At 42.1% G+C, this 20,947-nt stretch overlaps 1 protein-coding gene across 15 annotated transcripts in view; it reads right to left on the reverse strand.

Annotated features, from left to right (window-relative positions):
* LOC140847101 (uncharacterized) overlaps positions 1 to 20,947 on the reverse strand; it is a 112,189-nt gene that overhangs the window by 46,138 nt on the left and 45,104 nt on the right. For 11 of the 15 annotated variants that reach the window (XR_012126789.1, XR_012126782.1, XR_012126783.1 and 8 more), the window contains exon 2: positions 9,814 to 10,154. Coding sequence is in view for 3 of the 15 variants with exons in the window: in XM_073226281.1 (XP_073082382.1) it covers positions 9,814 to 10,154 (341 nt within the window). In the remaining 12 variants the exon portion in view is untranslated. Of the gene's footprint in view, positions 1 to 1,777; positions 1,852 to 9,813; positions 10,155 to 20,947 lie in introns of all 15 variants that reach the window. The other 4 variants (XR_012126786.1, XR_012126788.1, XR_012126787.1 and 1 more) reach the window with 1 other exon arrangement.

A 20,947-nucleotide genomic window follows, 5' to 3' on the forward strand; every position in this document is an offset into this window, starting at 1 on the left:
AAAGATCTGGGGCTATGTGAAGGAAAGGAAACTGAAGTCTTCCTGTGCTTTCTCTTGCTGATGGACTTTCAGACAGACACTGAGAAGGGACCCTCGTGTAACCGCAGGAATCCACTTTTAGAGGCCATGGAATAGGGACTTGAGGAGTTAAGGCAATCATACAGTAAGGAGGAATACAGGAGCAACTTCTCAGGAACTGCAAATGTGGGTGGAGAGTCCATTCATTCAACAAAAACTGTTAACTATTTATTATACGTCAAACACTATGCTTGGGGTCGGTGGATGTAAATAAGAACCACATTTATCTTTAGGAAGTGACTAAGTTTTTAAGTACAGAGATGCAAAAGAACTGACATACCAAGTGTGAGACCCCTGGAAAGTTAGCTTGACAAAACTTACTCCATTTTGCAAAGCTTAGCCTGACTAAGCTTTTAACCATCTTGTGTTGAAACCCTAGTCGTAAGCAAAATCAGTAAAATTACAGTCCTAAGCAAAATAAGAGAAAGGAAGTACCCTATGCCTGGGAAAGCCACAAGCTAGAAAACCACAATGAGTAAATGTCCATTTTGCTGAAACTGTAATTATCCATTTTTGCTAGATCTGTCCCTTGGAAAGCCCCTAACCATTTTAGCTATATTTGCTAACTGTTTTTGCTGTATTTGCCACTTACCAAGGTATAAAAGCAAAAAGGGAACTTTGTTCAGGGTCTCAGATTGTGTCCGGTGTTCTGACAGGCTGCTGACAACCTGGTTCAAACCAGCAATAAAGACCTGTTCTGTTTTTGCATCTCGCGACTGAGCTTGGTGACTGTGACTCCGCATGGGGACTCAAAGAAATGGGGCACAACACAAGTAAAAAAGGAACTCTAACCCATGAGTCACAAATTACATAGATTCTCAATACATTAAAAGTTGAGCTCTTCCAGAGAAAAATCCACGCTACGCTGGGCAGTTTAATTAGACACATAAACCTCTTCTCACCTTTCTTATGTCAGTCAAATCCTTTCCCTACCTTTTCCTTTCTCAGTTCAATTGTCAGAGTTTCCATGCTGAAATCATGACCATGCTGATTCAGGTTATTTCTGGGGTTGTGACAACGGCAGCAAAGGAGTCTCAAGGGCATTTAGTGGGTAGGGTCACAGATGCTAGACATCTGGCCAAATTCAGAACAGTCTGACAAATATGTCTTACACCCTAATGACATGGGAATGTTCTAGTCAACATTAATGTATGTGAAAAAACTGTTCGAAAGTTAAGCCTTAGAATCCAACTTCATTTCAAGAATAAATATAAAGGCTTTTTTTTGCAGTTTTAATGTATAATCCATTTTCCAGGACAGTAATCACCTTATCAACCAAGTGAACACTTTGTATTATTTGGAAATCTACTAAAAGCTGTTCATTATCATGGAAACTCCAGCCACTTAGGCAAAATGACTCACCTAGATCAGTCCGCATTTAGTTTTTTGATTTCATGGAACAAGTAACTATTTCCTTATTTCTAGCATACTTATGGCCAAACATTTACTTATTGAGGTGTAAATACATATTACATTATCATTCCATTATCGCATTCTTTATGCTATACTTAGAGCATTACATCGTTTTCCTTTCCTTAAAATTATGTAAGGGAGTAGGTTGTACTTACATGAACTTCATTTCATGATACTAAAGGGGCATTACAAACTATTTGCTATAAAAAAGGAAAATGGGGTGTGACAGGTTTGAGAACCAGTGTTCTACACGGTGCATGTGGATTTCTGAAAGAATACTGCTTACATTTTTCAAAGGAACTTTGACAGCGAAGAAACGAGTCCCTGGCAGGTGCTGTCCAACTGGGATAGTCTTTCCACCTGTTAATACATTTTCTTGTTAGACAAATTTTAGATCAACGAGTCTCTCTGCATAGAATGAAGTCTCCTTGAAAATGAAAAGCAGAACCCAAAAGTAGGTCCTCTCTTCTCCCTACTCTGCACTCTGCTGCTCCACTTATTCAACCCCACCTGGTAGCGATCTATACTCCCCCTCTGCCTGCTTCCCCATCTTGAAAACAGACAAGGCAGCAGAACAGTGCAAAGGGCTCCACAAATAGGACATATCTAAGACCACAGGTGGCCAGAACTCCCGTGTCCCCAATAAAATCTAGCCCAATCGTGAGCACTAAGGTGTCATTAATACACACATGTTGATTGAAACCCTTTAACTCCAATTCTTTCATCTTTATACTTTATTTCTGGTCCTAACACAACAGATGCCATCAAATGCAACCATGAGTGAACCTCAAGTCCATATTTTAAAAGAAAAACCGGATAAAAAAGGGGCCATGAACTTCATTTAACAAGCCTAGGAGTGGTAGTAAAATGGTAGTATCTGAGCTGCCTTCGGTAGGATTTATATAGAATCAAGTAAGGTTACTTCAGCATTCCTGAAGTATAGAAAGTGAGGGCAAAAGTGACACAAGATGGGGCTGGGCAAAGAGAGGGGATTCTAGACCATGCAGAGTCTTAAAGGTGATGGAAAAGAGTTTGTTTTTATTCTTAAAGCAATGTTTTTGTGTGATATTTATGAGAAATTTCCAAGTTGCCTATTAAAAAAAATGTCTTGTGTGAAGAATGGACCAGAAGGAAACAAGAATCGATAAATATATACACTCATCGGGACCTAAAAGCAGTAAACAGATCAGGCAAGTTCTATATTAGGATGCTGGTGGAGGAGAGAGGATAGATTAAAAAGATATTCAGGACAACGGGATTAAAGATGGCAGTGTGAGAGGAGAGACAGAGGCTTCCTCCTAAAACTGGATACAATTAGAAAATTTAATTGGGGCAACTAATCCTGAGACAGCAACTGGAAAGAGGACGGCACCAGACTGCGCACGCCTGGTGAAAAGAGTAGACCTCAGTGAACGGGGTAACGCAGCAGAGCTGTGGCTCCGAGGAACCCGAGCCCCTCCCCCACCCCAGCTCACCGGCGGGAGGAAGACAAACGGAGCAGGGTGGGAGTGGAAGGCGTGGGACTGCTGAATACCTAGCTCCGGAGATCTGCTCTGGGAGCAGAAACCTATATTTCTTGGTGCTTTCATGAGACTCGCATGACTACTGGGTTGGAAAGTTAAAACAGACAGAGTTCCTGGGGAGATTGGGATTCCGGCCGCTTGTGGAAAGAAGGGATCCATATCTGGCTGCTCTGGGACAAAAACTTATACCTGTGTGACCCGCCCACTGGCTCAGGCAGTGGACACAGGCACAGCAGCCGGGAGGCGGGAACAGCTCATTCCTACACCCAGGCACCAGTACCGCTCCCCTGTAAACCCCGACATTGCTTCAGGGGCTCAGAAGCTCCAGAATAGAGCTTCTGGACACTAGAGGGAGACATATAAAAACATGAAATGCCAAAGGAACCTTGTCCAGAGTAAAATTTATAATACAACTCCCGAGAAAGATTTAAATGATATGGAACTCGTGACTCTTCCTGAAAGGGAGTTCAAAATAAAAACCATCAACATCCTAATGGAGGTACGGAAAGACATCCAAGAACTCAGGAATAAATTCAGGTCAGAGATCCAATCGTTAAAGAACATGATGGAGGGTATTAAAAGCAGGTTGGATATACGGTGGAGGAGACAATAAATGAAATAGAAACTAGAGAAGAGGAATACAAAGAAGCTGAGGCACAAAGAGAAAAAAGGATCTCTAAACCTGAAAGAATATTGAGAGAACTGTGTGACCAATACAAGCAGAACAATATTCACATTATAGGGATACCAGAAGAAGAAGAGAGAGAGAAAGAGACAGAAAGTGTCTTTGAGGAGGTATTTGCTGAAAACTTCCCCAATCTGGGGAAGGACTTAGTCTGTCAGGCCATGGAGATCCACAGATCCCTCAACACAAGGGTCCCAAGGAAGACAACAGCAAGACACATAGTAATTAAAATGGGAAAGATCAAGGATAAGCACAGACTGTTAAAAGCAGCCAGAGGCAGAAATAAGATCACATACAAAGGAAAGCCCATAAGACTAACATCAGACTTCTCAGCAGAAACTTTACAGGCCAGAAGTGAGAGGCATGATGTATTAAATTCCATGGAGCAGAAGGTCCTAGAACCAAGATTACTTCATACAGCAAGATTATCATTTAAATTTGAAGGAGGGATTAAACAATTTCCAGATAAGCAAAAGCTGAGAGAGTTTACCTCCCACAAACAATCTCTGCCATCTATTTTGGAGGGACTGCTATAGATGGAAGTGGTTCCTAGGGTTGGATAGATGTCACCAGAGGTAGTGAAATCACGATAGGGAGGGTGGAGGAGCTGATTGCGAGGCAAATGAAAAATTAAATTAACTATCCCAAAAGTCAATCAAGGGATAGACAAAAAGTACAGAATTTGATACCTAATATATAAAGAATGAAGGAGGAAAAAAAGGAGGAGAAATAGAAAAGAATCTTTAGATTGTGTTTGTAATAGAATACTAAGTGAGTTAAGTTAGACTCTTAGATAGTAAGGAAAGTAATCTGGAACCTTTGGTAACCATGAATCTAAAGCCTGAAATGGCAATAAGTACATATCTTTCAATAATCACCCTAAATGTAAATGGACTGAATTCACCAATCAAAAGACATAGAGTCAATGAATGGATAAAAAAACAAGACCCATCTATATGCTGCTTACAAAAGACTCACCTCAAACCCAAAGACATGCACAGATTAAAAGTCAAGGGATGGAAAAAGATATTTCATGCAAACAATAGGGAGAAAACAGCAGGTGTTGCAGTACTAGTATCAGACAAAATAGACTTCAAAACAAAGAAAGTAAGAAGAGATAAAGAAGGACATTACATAATGATAAAGGGCTCAGTCCATCAAGAGGATATAACCATTATAAATATATATGCACCCAACACAGGAGCACCAACATATGTGAAACAAATACTAACAATTAAAGGAGGAAATAGAAGGCAATGCATTCAATTTGGAAGACTTCAACACACCACTCAACTCCAAAGGACAGATCCACCAGAAAGAAAATAAGTAAGGACACAGAGGCACTGAACAACACACTAGAACAGATGGACCTAATAGACATCTATAGAACTCTACATCCAAAAGCAAAAGGATGCACATTCTTCTCAAGTGCGCATGGAACATTCTCCAGAATAGACCACATACTAGGCCACAAAAAGACCTCAGTAAATTAAAAAAACCTGAAATCATACCAAACAACTTTTCAGACCAGAAAGGTATAAAACTAGAAGTAAATTGTACCAAGGAGGCCAAAAGGCTCACAAACACATGGAGGCTTAACAACTCGCTTCTAAATAGTCAATGGATCAACGACCAAATTAAAATGGAGATCCAGCAATATATGGAAATAAATGACAACAACAACACAAAGCCCCAACTTCTGTGGGACGCAGCGAAAGCAGTCTTAATAGGAAAGTATATAGCAATCCAGGCATATTTAAAGAAGGAAGAACGTTTGTTGAATAGTCTAATGTCACAATTATCAAAATTGGAAAAAGAAGAACAAATGAGCCCTAACGTCAGCAGAAGGAGGGACATAATAAAGATCAGAGAAGAAATAAACAAAATTGAGAAGAATAAAACAACAGAAAAAAATCAATGAAACCAAAAGCTGGTTCTTTGAGAAAATGAAGAAAATAGATAAGCCTCTAGCCAGACTTATTAAGAGAAAAAGAGAGTCAACACACATCAACAGAATCAGAAATGAGAAAGGAAACATCACGACAGACCCAACAAAAATACAAAGAATTATTAGAGACTACTATGAAAACCTATATGCTAAGAAGCTGCAATACCTAGGAGAAATGGACAACTTCCTAGAAAAATACAACCTTCCAAAACTAACCAAGCAAGAAACATAAAATCTAAACAAACCAATTACCAGCAAAGAAATTGAAGCGGTAATCAAAAAACTACCTAAGAAAAAAACACACGGGCCAGAAGGATTTACCTTGGAATTATATCAGACATACAGAGAAGATATAATACTCATTCTCCTTAAAGTTTTCCAAAAAAATAGAAGAGGAAGGAATACTCCCAAACTCATTCTATTAAGCCAACATCACCATAATACCAAAACTAGGCAAAGACCCCACCAAAAAAGAAAATTACAGACCAATATCCCTGAGGAACAGAGATGCAAAAATACTCAATAAAATATTAGCAAACCGACTTAAAAAATATATCAAAAGGATCATACACCACGACCATGTGGGATCCATCCCAAGGATGCAAGGATGGTATAACATTTGAAAATCCATCAACATCATCCACCACATCAACAAAAAGAAAGACAAAAACGACATGATCATCTCCATAGATGCTGAAAAAACATTTGACAAAATTCAACATCCATTCATGATAAAAACTCTCAGCAAAATGGGTACAGAGGGCAAGTACCTCAACAGAATAAAGGCCATATATGATAAACACACAGCCAACATCATACTGGACAGCGAGAAGCTGAAAGCTTTTCCTCTGAGATCAGGAACAAGACAGGGATGCCCACTCTCCCCACTGTCATTTAACATAGTACTGGAGGTCCTAGACATGGTAATTAGACAAAACAAAGAAATACAAGGAATCCAGATTGGTAAAGAAGAAGTTAAACTGTCACTATTTGCAGATGACATGATATTGTACATAAAAAAATCCCTAAAGACTCCACTCCAAAACTACTAGAACTGATATCGGAATACAGTAAAGTTGCAGGATACAAAATTAACACACAGAAATCTGTGCTTTCCTATACACTAACAATGAGCCAATAGAAAGAGAAATCAGGAAAACAATTCCATTCACAATTGCATTAAAAAGAATAAAATACCTAGGAATAAACCTAACCAAAGAAGTGAAAGACTTATACCCTGAAAACTATAAGACACTCTTAAGAGAAATTAAAGAGGTCACTAACAAATGGAAACTCATCCCATGCTCTTGGCTAGGAAGAATTAATACTGTCAAAACGGCCATCCTGCCAAAGCAGTATACTGATTTGATGTATTCCCTATCAAATTAGCAACAATATTCTTCAACGAACTGGAACAAATATTTCAAAAATTCATATGGAAACACCAAAGACCCCGAATAGCCAAAGCAATCCTGAGAAAGAAGAATAAAGTGGCGGAGATCTCACTCCCCAACTTCAAGCTCTACTACAAAGCCATAGTAATCAAGAAAATTTGGTACAGACACAAGAACAGAGCCACAGACCAGTGGAACAGATTAGAGACTCCAGACATTAACTCAAACATATATGGTCAATTAATATTTGATAAAGGAGCCATGGACCTACAATGGCGAACTGACAATCTCTTCAACAGATGGTGCTGGCAAAACTGGACAGCTACATGTAAGAGAATGAAACTGGATCACTGTCTAACCCCATACCCAAAGTAAAGTCAAAATGGATCACAGACCTGCATGTAAGTCATGAAACCATAAAACTCTTAGAAAAAAACATAGACAAAAATCTCTTGGACATAAACATGAATGACTTCTTCATGAATATATCTCCCCGGGCAAGGAAAACAAAAGCAAAAATGAACAAGTGGGACTATATAAAGCTAAAAAGCTTCTGTATAGCAAAGGACACCATCAATAGAACAAAAAGGTACCCTACAGTATGGGAGAATTTATTCATAAATGACAGATCCGATAAAGGCTGGACATCCAATATATATAAAGTGATCACGCACCTCAACAAACAAAAACCAAATAATCCAATTAAAAAATGGGCAGAGGAGCTGAACAGACAGTTCTCCAAAGAAAAACTTCAGATGGCCAACAGACACATGAAAAGATGCTCCACATCGCTAGTTATCAGAGAAATGCAAATTAAACCACAATGAGATATCACCTCACACCAGTAAGGATGGCTACCATCCAAAAGACAAACAAAAAATGTTGGCGAGGTTGTAGAGAAAGAGGAACCCTCCTACACTGTTGGTGGAAATATAAATTAGTTCAGCCATTGTGGAAAGCAATATGGAGGTTCCCCCAAAATGCTCAAAATAGACTTACCATTTGACCCAGGAATTCCACTACTACGAAGTTACCCTAAGGATGCAGCACTCCAGTTTGAAAAAGACAGAAGAACCCCTATGTTTATCGTAGCACTATTCACAATAGCCACGAAATGGAAGCAACCTAAGTGTCCATCAGTAGATGAATGGATAAAGAAGATGTGGTACATATACACAATGAAATATTATTCAGCCGTAAGAAGAAAATAAATCCTACCATTTGCAACAACATAGATGGAGCTAGAGGGTATTATGCTCAGTGAAATAAGCCAAGCAGAGAAAGACAAATACCAAATGATTTCACTCATCTGTGGAGTATAAGAACAAAAGAAAAACTGAAGGAACAAAACAGCAGCAGACTCACAGAACCCAAGAATGGACTAACAGTTACCAAAGAGAAAGAGAGTGGGGAGAATGGAAGGGTAGGGAGGGATAAGGGCAGGGAAGAAGAAAGCGGGTATTATGATTAGCATGCACAATGTGGGAGGTGCAGGAAAGGGGAGGGCTTTTCAACACAGAGAACACAAGTAGTGATTCTACAACATTTTACTATGCTGATGGACAGTGACTGTAATGGGGTTTGTGGGGGGACTTGGGGTAGGGGAGAGCCTAGTAAACATAATGTTCTTCATGTAATTGTAGATTAATGATGACAAAATTTTAAAAAATTAAAAAAAAGAACTTCCAACTGGTACTCAAATGACTGGCCAATATTTAAGAATTGAGAGATATTAAGATACAAATTAAAGGTTCTACCTTCTCTTAGAAATATCACACAATCTGGCCATACTGGTCCTGCCTCCTGGCCTGCTGACACTTGCATGAACTGCAGAGCAGTTGCCACATACTCACCTGTCCACAGCTGGCCAAGTTCCCCCATCCATTGCCTTCCCAGGCCTTGAAGGCACTGGAGTTTGTAGTCTTTATTCTAGTAGACTTGAGAATTCCCTCTGCAACATATCCCCCAGGAAGTAGTCACAGAGGCACGGTTTGAGGCCGCCAGGGGCAGGAACTTTGCTACCAGTCTGTTCCATGGCTGGTCCAGTAGATGGTGGTGGAGAAGGAGAGTTTGATTTGAACTATTGCTTCTCTGGATTCATGTATAACAGGTCATGCTATAATGTAATTCCAAAGCCAAATAAACTTTAATTTTCTCATAAAAAAATATATTAAGTTCATAACACGAAGGAAGGGGATTTAATGAGGTACGAGATGGGGGAAAGCAAGGTCTCAAGGAAGAAGAGCTCACTGGACATAAAAGGAAAGCCTCAAAATTAATCGTTGGAATATACGGAAGCCGATTTCTCAAATGAGACCTCTTAGAAAGCAACAGGATGCCCTTGGCGATTCCTGGGAACAACACACACATTTTTTCGGTGAAAAGTCTGGTTGTACTGGTGGGTTTTTCTTTCAACCTTTGCTCTTCTTACTCCTATTTTCTGTGCCAAGATAGCACAGCTTGAGGAATGCGGCGGACCCCATTTCGGTAAGTAAGGGCTGTCCCCAACACTGACAGGCCCATCTTAGAGAGCAGTCCGTCTCTCTATTTCACCCGGGGAACCATGGCCCGCACCTCGTGTTCAGAAGGACGGGAAGAAATTAAAAAACCAGGCTGTCCACGTCACAGCCTGCGAGTGGAGCAGCGAAAGCGTCACAGACTCCCAGGAAGAGGCGGGCGGGCCACGCGCGGCGGCGGCGGCAACGCTCAGGCAGCGACCGAGGCCCAGGAGCTGCGGGCGGGACGGGCCCACACCGGACCGAGGCTGCTCACCTTTCGGGGGCGTGGCCTGCACCCTTCCTCTTGCCGGAGGGCCGTCTGGAAAAGACGCGTCTCTGGCCCCAGCGGTGGCGGGCACGATGCCATTGGCTCCTCTGCGCCCCAAGATGCCGCCCACGCAACGCCAAGAGCGACAGAGCCGCCCTGGCAGCACCCTCGGCGACAACTGGATTTCCGACGGGAAGACTTCACGCCGCTGCGCCTCGGCTCCTGATGCTGCGCATGCGGCACCGCCCACGGTGCTGTCATCGCTGCGCCAGCCGACGGGATTCTGCGGGCTACAGCGCCCTCCTCAGCCGGCGGTGGGTAGCGCAGGTCGATGAGCCTGCAAACCCCTTGGAATCCAAAGAGCACACAGGTCACAGACAGAATCAAAGTGAAATCCCACCCCTCCATTTCTTTGTGCGGTTTTTCGAACATTTTTTAAGGGCATACGTTCATTTTTGCTGTATATATATATTTTTTAATCTTTTAAACTGATGTTTGTTTTGGCTTTTTTTTTGTACCATTAACTGTATATGTATTTAAATACATCAGTACCTACTTGTACATATATGGGTGTCCTCTATTTTATATAAAAGCACCACACTAGATATATATATTCTTCAACCTATCTTAGATGCTGATTTTCCTGGTCAATTTATGCAAACAGCCTTTCTGTTCTTTCTAATGGCTGCAAAGTACTCCACTGATCATAAGTTCCACCATTTACATAATCTTCCCAAATACTGATTAACTTCCAGTTGTTGTCAATTTTCTGTCCTCCTTAAAGACAGGCTGCAATGTGAACATCCCTATACATGTATACAACTATATCTAAATTCCGAGTTGAATTGCTGGAATGAAGCATATGGAAACTGAAAATTTTGCAAGATACTGACTACTCTCCAAAAATACTGTATCAACCTACCTTCCCACTCTTAGTGAAAGTTCTTTTGGGTTCCTGTCATGTGCCAGGTGTCACGCTAGAGGTGGACAAGTACGTATTTACATTTTAGAAAGTATAAAGACGAAACAGAGAGGTGAGAGTGAAGCTTGAGTCTGAAATTTGCACACAGTACCAGGCATAAGGAACTGTACTTGTTAGAAAAACTATAAATTCCACCACAGCGGAACAGCAAAGACAGCATGTCCTACAGTGTGTCTGAAGGCAGAGTACAGTACTAAATGACAGACTAAAATGTAGAAAATTATAATACTGAATTTTTTTTCTAATTTCTGGAAGTACCTTATATACACAGTTACTGTTTGTTGCAACCATCTACAGATGGGAAAACAGAGAAGTCAGGGTTATTGAATGAATGAATGAATTAATTAATTAATCAATCAATCAATCAATGGGTGAAAAGACCACTAGCTTAACATTGCTGGGACAGTCATATTCTGACCAAATTTAAATCCACAAGCATTTACAATTTGAATTATGATGATTAACAGGGGGGTCAATGTCAGTAAATTGCTATTTGGAAAATGAAAAGACATAAATTAGCCTGGCATGGATTCAAAGTTACAATTAGGTAATTCAACTTTAGTGATTGATACTCTTTTAGAATTCATGAAAAAATACGCTTTTAGAATAAAATCATAAAATATTAGAATTCATGAACAAGATAACCAATAGGCATGTAGAGCCCAAAAGAACAAATGGTACAAATATCTACAGACATGACTATATACAAACTGTGGCATGAATCTATCAGAAACTAGAAAAACTGTATTGATCCTGCACTTCCACTTTCCAAAAAGATGAAGCTTCAAGTGGAAACAAACTCAGTCATAACTGACACAAGAAAATCCAGACTGAGGCATAACAGAGTTTCCAGAAAGTATGTGAACTAACAAAGATTGGGTCTTTGGATGGGACTGCGTTCAGCATGAGGTAAAAGAAAGCCTTAATAGGTATGTAGTGGGATAGGAAATACAGGAATGGGGGATATTTGGAGCACTGAACAACATAATTGATACTAACAAAATCTACTGGTATCTGGGAGGGCCCCCAGGTACCAAACCGCAGGGGTTTAAGGGATTCCAGTCTTGAATCAAATCAAAAAGTGACAATGGGGAGAGTAAGAGCCTCAGGGGTGGATGGACTTGTTCTGTTATACCAAGACACTACCAGTTATCCTGAAGAAGAGTACGAAATACTGGAGGTGGGCCTCTGGGACAAGGCAATACCTAACCATAAATATAAGTCTTTAAGTCAGGGAAGGGCTTAATGTTAAGTTCCAGACTGTTAGATAGAGAGAGACTTGTGTGGCTTACAGACATTTACCATATGTCAGTAGCCTCACATTACATGCTAATATCATGGAAGAAGGCTATCTCAGATATGAAGCTTAGGGAGAAAATTTTAACAAACATTTCTAAGCAAAAGGTCTATCTCTACACTTCAGTACCCTTCACAATCTCTTCTCAGATAATCATCACCCTCCATCAATGAAAAATCTCATATCTCCTAATAGGAAAAGTAAGTCTACAAGTGAAATATGTGTCTACAAGTGAATATGTGACCTATAAAGGAAAAAGAAGTTCCATCTATGCTCTATCCTCAGGTGGATTCTTGGCACGTCATATCACATACCTCGTGCTCATCACACTGGAAACGTCCCCAGATCAATCTAGGCACCTCTAAAAGCATGCCACAAGGAATAGATGCATACATTTCCTCCACCAAACCAGCTTACACCACATATACAGATCGCTAGCAACTCAGCCCTACCTCACTTCGTCACAGTCACAGAGCCTTTAATGAGTTCCACTAAACAAGGGAGCAAAAACAGAAGCAATCCAGCCACTGGCTGCAGGCATCTGTCCTTATGTTTGCAGGCACATTGGGACTCACCAAAACGACCCTTTCACAGACTCCTTTTAAATCTCTCCACTAAATCCATCAAGTCAGGTTAGTTCACGATGCTTCAAAATAACAACCATCAGGAGGAAAACATGCACCATGTCGTACAATCTTGGGTTCCTCAAAAATGGGACAAGGACAAACCATGTAGACGAAACCACAGCATTTAAAAACCACCCATAGTGTACACACCTGCCAGTGAGTGAGTAAATGAGGTGCTCTGACATCAAACAAAGAGAGAAGATATATTTAAGATTATTCTCTTTAGGGTACAGAATTCATGGCAATTGCTACACTATCATGCTACATAAAATATATGTAATATATATTGAACTGTCTCTTCTGTTAATAAGAGGCCAAAAATGTGTCAACTTAATTCTTTCAGAAACTGGAAAATCCACACGAATCTCTCTTTTCCTCTATCTGTTCATCTTGCCTGTTCCCTGTTCTCCAGGAAGGGCCTCCTCTTTCTCTAACTATTCTCTTCTTCAGGTTGCCTGCCTTGCACCCAAGCATGGACCCAAGATTCTACAGTGGTGGGTTGCAAGGCGGGAGGAGGCTACTCTGCCACACTGGGTACACTGTGTGAGAAGGAAAAGGGAAGAGAAAGCAATGCCTCTCGTGTATAAAAAAGAGTGTGATGGCAGGGTGCCCAGGCAGCCCAAGGAGCCAGAGGCAACGAATCATGGGCAAAAGAACTGCAACCAAAGGCTGGAAGAGGAAAGGCCTGCAATCAGCGATGTCTTCTAGCTGTCTGGTGTTTGCATCTAATGGGCAGAGTTCATTTTGAGAAGCATCAGGAACTGAGAAAGAGCACCCCTGCTGCTGGAAGTTGACGGAAAGTAACATTCATGAGCGGAAGAACGCCAGTTCAAGGCTTGTCCCAGAAACAATGCCTATAATGAAGAAAATAAAGAAAGCAGAAGACAGAGAGAGATATGCAAGTGCAACCTGGCGTAGCCCACACCAGCCCAAAGAAGACAGGATTCAAGGGGAGGAAACCAAATGGAAAGATCCTTGGACCACATCTCTCCTCGCAAGGTGCACTCAACAAACTCATCCAATTCTTGGACCAAGTTACAAAAAGAGCTCCTCAATCCCTTCTTGTGCTCCTCAAAAAGGGCAAGTTCATTAAGCAGATCAACTGATACGATGTCGGAACAAATGTAACCAACTGTTCAACATAAATGTTGCTCCTTCCTAAGGATATTATATTAGCTAACAGTACATATAATGGGTAGTGTTATGTCACAAAATGTATTACAAATAATTATTAGCTTTTTATATTAATGAGTATCTGTAAGAAATGTTGGGATGATTTCCCTAACATAAGATCCTGGGGGTAATGGGGGCTATCACACCTGTCCTGTAGGATTCTCCCTTCACAGAGCGCAGCCATTTAGGTGTTGTTTTAGCTCGCCTACTACTGCCTCCACCCAATCCTGTCTTCTTGTTGGGAAGCTGACCTCCCTATTGGCTACCTCGTACCTTTAAACTGCCTGCTTGCGACATCATTCCCCCACCAACCTATCACCAATTGTAGAATCTTGGGGTTCCCACGGAGTTGTCTGTAAACAGACTTGGACCACAGCAAGTGACCAGTGACCGGTAATCTTCCTGCTGGACACACGTACTCTTTGGCTTCAGCCACTCAGACATCCTCTAGCATCTTCTCCTCATCTCTGGGATCCACAGTTGGTGTTTCCTGTTCTTCTCTGACCATGTCAGGTAAGGAAAGAAACTCTTAAAAGATTTTCATTAGATTTTTTTGCCCCTAAATTTAGTAGCAGGCTGAAAATAGCATGAAATAATGGGAGAAAGTGTTGACCTCGTTTCACTTTTGACTTTGACATTTTCTAGCTGTGTGACTTTGGACAAGTCACTGACTCTCCAAGAAAATCTGGCTTTTGCTCATCTGTTCCATTAGGATGGCAGATTGCTTCTCTCTGGTCCCTTTCTCTTCCAATATTGAGTCTTAACGGGCACCCATGTAGAAAATGAAATCAGAGGCATCTTGAAAGTCTTTCCACAAAAACAAGGGAAAACAAGGTGGTGTAGAAAACTGGCAGCATATACTGAGATGTATCATCTGTAGTGGCCGCCCTCCCTCCACTAGTGTTTCAAATTTTCTATGTTTTAATTTAATGATGTTTAAAAAGTAATATCCACACATTTTGAAGTGTTCTATCTAAACTAGGTGAAAAGAGAAGTACGGGGAGAGGACAGAGAAAAGGCAACTCCAAGCAAGCTGAGGAGGGTGAGCCGTCCAGGAGCAAAGTCCGGGCAGAGGAAAAGCCAACCATGCCCAGGATGAAGCGCAAGAAAAACCAACCTGAGCTCAGCCAAGAGAACCTTAAAAAACATCGAAGCACGCTAGGCGTGCACACGCTGGAGCCTGTGCAGGTTCTTCACGCACTGGGGAAGAAGGCTGATAAGGAAACTGGATTCTCTTCTTCGCAGGCTTTGGGAAATTCAAGGAACCCCAAAGACCCCAGGCACCCCCGGCCACCAAACCGTGCCTGAATACTCCACATGACGGTAGAGGCCTTCAGAAAACTCATGCCAGAGCCCAGAAACCACACGGCTGTGTCCAAAGAGAGTGTCCATCTCCATCCCAGGATGAACGGCCACCTCCTGGGAAGGTCAAGTTGGTGCCTCTTCCTTTTCTGACTGAGGACAGGCCTCAAGCTCGCCGAGTTCCTCGGAAGCCACAGTCTCTGGCCTCACGCCGGCCAGCTCTGGCTTCCTCTACCCGGCCTGGAACTACGGACGCAGCTCAACCTACTGCAGTCGGTTCGTCCCGGCAAGCAAGTGCATCTTTGACGGTCCTGCCTGCTCATCTCTGGGTCCAGTCCAGACCAACTCAACCCAACCACACCTGACCAACTCTACCCAGCCCAGGGTCACCCAGTCCGCTGCTTCTAGACCGGCAACCTACAGAACATCATCTCGCACTTCCATCCAGCAGGAGCCCATTCCCACTGCTGTGCCCCAGCACGAGCCTCCACCCAAGCCTCAAACCCAGCTTCCACCCCAAGAATTCTGCTTCCAACCCCGTCCATGGGGGACACCTGATATTTCTGGACCAGTAACATCAAAGCCCATCACAGAAGAGCAGAGGCCAGAGCAGGAGGCTATGAAGAGGCGGGCTCAACAAGAGCGGGAGAATGCTGCCAAATACACCTTTGCGGGGAAAATACAGTTTTTCATTGGGAGGGAAAAGGAAATGGGAGTTGCTGACTTATATGGCTACATAAAGTAAGAGCTGATAGGATTGTTGGTGCCACTTTGGTTACCAGCTGTAGACAGACAGATAACAAGTTTCCACACATAGACAGATAGATAGATAAAAGTTTCCACACATAGATAGACAGATAGGTTTCCACATGTAGATAGATAGATATAAGATCCTCTATTTATACTCATAGATTTTAAAACAATAAAACAATAAATGTTAATAGAATTAATAGAGGAATACTAAGAAGCCTTTGGAGTTTTGATATGCTTTCAACTGTAGTTTCTTTTTGGTGGGAGTGGGGATGAGAGCCTGTATGAGAAAGAAAGACCTGGAAGGTGGACGGCATGTCAGGTAAAAGGGGCAAGAACTGGGGACAGAGGAAGGAACTCGGCCCAGGGTCAGGAAGGCCAAAGGGGGGGGAGAGGTTACAGGTTTATAAAAAGGGAGCCGGCATGTGGGAAATGGAAGAAGTAAGAAGCACATCAGGGCTAAGGGTCAGGGTTAACCCCTTTGAATAGTTGAAGATGGCAGGAGATGCATCTAGGTTGACCAGGAGAAACTAGAAAGTCTCTCATGAGGGCTGACATCATATCTCATGACCACCAGGTAAATATTTTGGAAAACAAGGGATTCAGGACACAACTCCAAAACTTTGGGCTGCCTAATCCATGTATGATTATGGCCGGGAGCGGCGAGCACAAATCAGAGAAGAATCTGCCAGATGAATGGCAGGGGCTCAGAGGTATCCTGGGGGCAGCTGATAACAGGGGCTGAGCCCAGTGAACTGCTGTGGCAGGAGCCCCAGCCAGAGCAGGGCCTGGGATTTAAATCACCGTTTACTCAACACCTGCGCACCAGGCCCGAGAGCACACTACTGTCTCTATCACTGTGCCACTTCATTAGTGAGGTTCACCATGGACTGAGGTCACATTGCATGAGGAGGGGCAAGGCCTCAATCTGAGGCCTATATGCCTCCGAAGTCCTTGGTATTTCAGGTGCCCTTAGGTGGCCAACCTGGCTTTCAGAGCACGGCACCCGGAGCTTCACGGCGGACCAGATGAAACTTCGGACGGGCCTGAATGTTCACTTGACAGGAACAGTCCTCCTCCATCAACCCTGGCTCGTGCAGCCTCCTCTAAACATCACTAAACACCTAAGCCCACAAGAAATATCTCCCTGGAAGCACCCACTTCTTCCAGGTGTGAGCGATGGGAGTGTGTGCGTGGTGGGTTGCCCTGCCACCAACTGGAGGCCCAAGGCTCAGGATGGTCCAGATGCGCTCCTCAGGAGAAGGCCCCTTGGGGCAGCCACGGGGAGGGCACGGGACTAGACAGTAAAGGGAATGGAGTGGGGAGAAGGGGAGAGGAGAACCGCAGATAATCACCTTGGTAAAATTGGTGATATACATTATGAAAGTTATTGAGATATAATTCACAAACCATAAAATTCACCTCTAGAAACTTAAGTAAAATCAGTGGCACTCAGCACATTTACAAGCTTGTGCAACCATCATCATTATCTAACCCACAGCATTTTCATCATTTCCCAAAGAACCGCCCCTTACTCATTAGCAGGCACTCCTCATTCCCTCCTCTCTGCACACCCTGGCAGCCTCTACTCTGTTTTCTCTGTGTGTGGATTTGCTTGTATGGACGTTTCATACATATGAAATGATACAGTATGTGACTTTTGTGTCTGGCTGCTTTCACTTAGGCTAATGTTCTCAGAATACATCTATGTTATACCATATGTCAGTATATTTTCATTCCTTTTTATGACTCTATAATACTCCATGATGTGGCTCTAACATCAAAAGACCTGAATGTACGTCATAAAACCATAAAACTCTTAGAGAGACACATTGGCAAAAATCTCTTGGACATGAACATGACCAACGTCTTCCTGAATATATCTACCTGGGCAAGGGAAACAAAAGCAAAAATAAACAACTGGGATTATATCAAAGTAAAATGCTTCTGTACATCAAAGGACATCATCAGTAGAACAAAAAGGCGTCCTACACTACGGGAGAATATATTTATAAATGATATATCCAATCAGGGTTTGACATCCAAATTATATAAACAGCTTACACACCATCAACAATAAAGTAAATAAACCAATTAAAAAATGGGCAGAGGAGCTGAAAAGACACTTCTCCAAAGAAGAAATTCAGAGGGCCAACAGGCACATGAAAAGATGCTCCACGTTGCTAATCTTCGGAGAAACGCAAATTAAAACCAAAATGAGATATCACCTCACACCACGTAGGATGGCCAATATCCAAAAGACAAACAACAAATGTTGGCGAGGATGTGGAGAAAGGGGAACCCTCCTACACTGCTGGTGGGAAGGTAAATTAGTTCAACCATTGTGGATGGCAGAATGGAGGTTCCTCAAAAAGCTCAAAATAGAAATACCATTTCACCCAGGATTTCCACTCCTAGGAATTTACCCTATAAATGGAGGAGCCCAGTTTGAAAAAGATGGAGGCACCCCTATGTTTATCACAGCACTATTTACAGTAGCCATGAAATGGAAGCAACCTAAGTGTCCATCCATAGATGAATGGATAAAGAAGATGTGGTGCATATACACAATTGAACATTAGTCAGCCTTAAAAAGAAAACAAATCCTATTATTTGCAATAACATGGATGGAGCTGGAGGGTATTATGCTCAGTGAAATAAGCCAGGCAGAGAAAGAAAAGTATCATAGGATTTTATTCATCTCTGGATTATAAAAACAAAGCAAAAACTGAAGGAACAAAACAGGAGCACACTTGCAGAAACCAAGAATGGACTAACAGTTACCAAAGGAAAAGGCACTAGGCAGGACCCGTCGGAAGAGAGGGATAAGGGGAAAAAGACGCAGCACGATTAGCACACATAATGTACGCGGGGGTGGGGGGCGGCACAGGGAAGTCAGTATAGCACAGAGAAGGGAAGTAGTGATTCTGTACCATCTTACTACACTGATGGACAGTGACTGTAATGGGGTATGTGGGGGGACTTGATAATGGCGGGAATCTAGTAACCACAATGTTGTTCATGTAAGTGTATATATTAATGATACCAAAATTAAAAAAATTAATAAATCAAGAAAACCACAATGATATATCAGAACACACCAGTTAGGATGGCCACCATCCAAAACACAAACAACAACAAATCTTGGTGAGGATGTGGAGAAAGACGAACCCTCTTATGGTGCTGGTGAGAATGTAAATTATCAATTAGTTCAACCACTGCGGTAAGCAGTTTGGACGTTCCTCAAAAACTAAAACTGGAAATACCATTTGGCCCAGCAATTCCACTCCTAGGAATTCACCCTAAGAAAGCAGGAGCCCAATTTCAAAAAGACACATGCACACCTACGTTTATTGCAGCACTATTTACAATAGCCAAGAAACGGAACCAACCTAAGTGTTCATCAGTAGATGAATGGATAAAGAAGATGTGGTATGTATACACAATGGAATATTATTCAACCGTAAGAAGGAAACAAACGCTACCATTTACAACAACATGGATGGAGCTAGAGGGTATTATGCTCAGTGACATAAGACTCCCAGAGAAAGACAAGTACCAAATGATTTCACTCATCTGTGGCATATCCAACAAAGCAAGAAGTGAAGGAACAAAACAGCAGCAGAGTCACAGAACCCAAGAACGCACTAACAGTTACCAAAATGAAAGAGACTGGGGAGGGTGGGTGGGAAAGGAGGGATAAGGGGATTAACGGGTATTATGATTAGCATACATTACATAGGGGGGCCACAGGGAAGGAGGTATAGCACAGAGAAGACAAGTAGTGACTCTATACCATCTTACTATGCTGATGGGCAGTGACTGTAATGGGGTATGTGGTGTGGACTTGATAATGGGGGGAGTCTGGTACCACAATGTTGCTCATGTGATTGCGTATCGATGATACCTTAATAAAATAAATACATAAATAACAACATTCCCTCTGGAGAATGTAGACTCTTTCACTTTTTAATGACAGTCCTAATACACAACTCTAAAATTTTTTATTCAAAATATAATAATAAGAAAATAAAATAAAAATAAAAGACAACAGCAGTCCCTTTCTCCCGCCTCCTGTTCTTTAGGGCACTGATTCTCAACCAGGGCAGTTTTGCCCCTCAGAATCCATGCGGTCATGTATGGTGACATTTTTGGTTGTCACAGTGGGGGTGCTACTGATATCTAGTGGGTACAGACCATGGACACTGCTAAACAGCCTATAGCACACAGGAGAGTTCCCACAGCAAAGAAGTATTCCACCCCAAGTGCCAATACCACTGACAAACCCTTCCAGTAGTATGTGATCAAAAATCTAATGTGGGGGTGGAGCCAGGATCGCGGCGTGAGTAGAGCAGTGGAAATCTCCTCCCAAAAACACATAGAGCTATGAAGATATAACAAAGAAAACTCTTCCTAAAATACAGACCAGAGGACACAGGACAACATCCAGACCACATCCACAACTGCAAGAACCCAGCGCCTTGCGAAGGGGGAGAGGAAGGCCACAAACCAAGAAGAAGGGAAGCTCTTATAGCGGTCACTCGCAACAGCTCTGCAAACTATCTCTATCACCATGAAAAGGCAAAACTACAGGCAGACAAAGATCACAGAGACAACACCTGAGAAGGAGAGAGACCTAACCAGTCCTCCTGAAAAAGAATTCAAAATAAAAATCATTAACATGCTGACAGAGATGCAGAGAAAAATGCAAGAGCAATGGGATGAGATGCAGAGAAAAATGCAAGAGCAATGGGATGAAGTCTGGAGGGAGATCACAGATGTCAGGAAGGAGATCACAGAAGTGAAACAATCCCTGGAAGGATTTATAAGCAGAATGGATAAGATGCAAGAGGCCATTGAAGGAATAGAAGCCAGAGAACAGGAATGTATAGAAGCTGACATAGAGAGAGATAAAAGGATCTCCAGGAATGAAACAACACTAAGAGAACTATGTGACCAAGCCAAAAGGAATAATATTCGTATTATATGGGTACCAGAAGAAGAAGAAAG

Source organism: Manis javanica, chromosome 17 (assembly GCF_040802235.1).
Source record: "Manis javanica isolate MJ-LG chromosome 17, MJ_LKY, whole genome shotgun sequence".
In the NCBI taxonomy this organism is placed as follows: domain Eukaryota; kingdom Metazoa; phylum Chordata; class Mammalia; order Pholidota; family Manidae; genus Manis; species Manis javanica.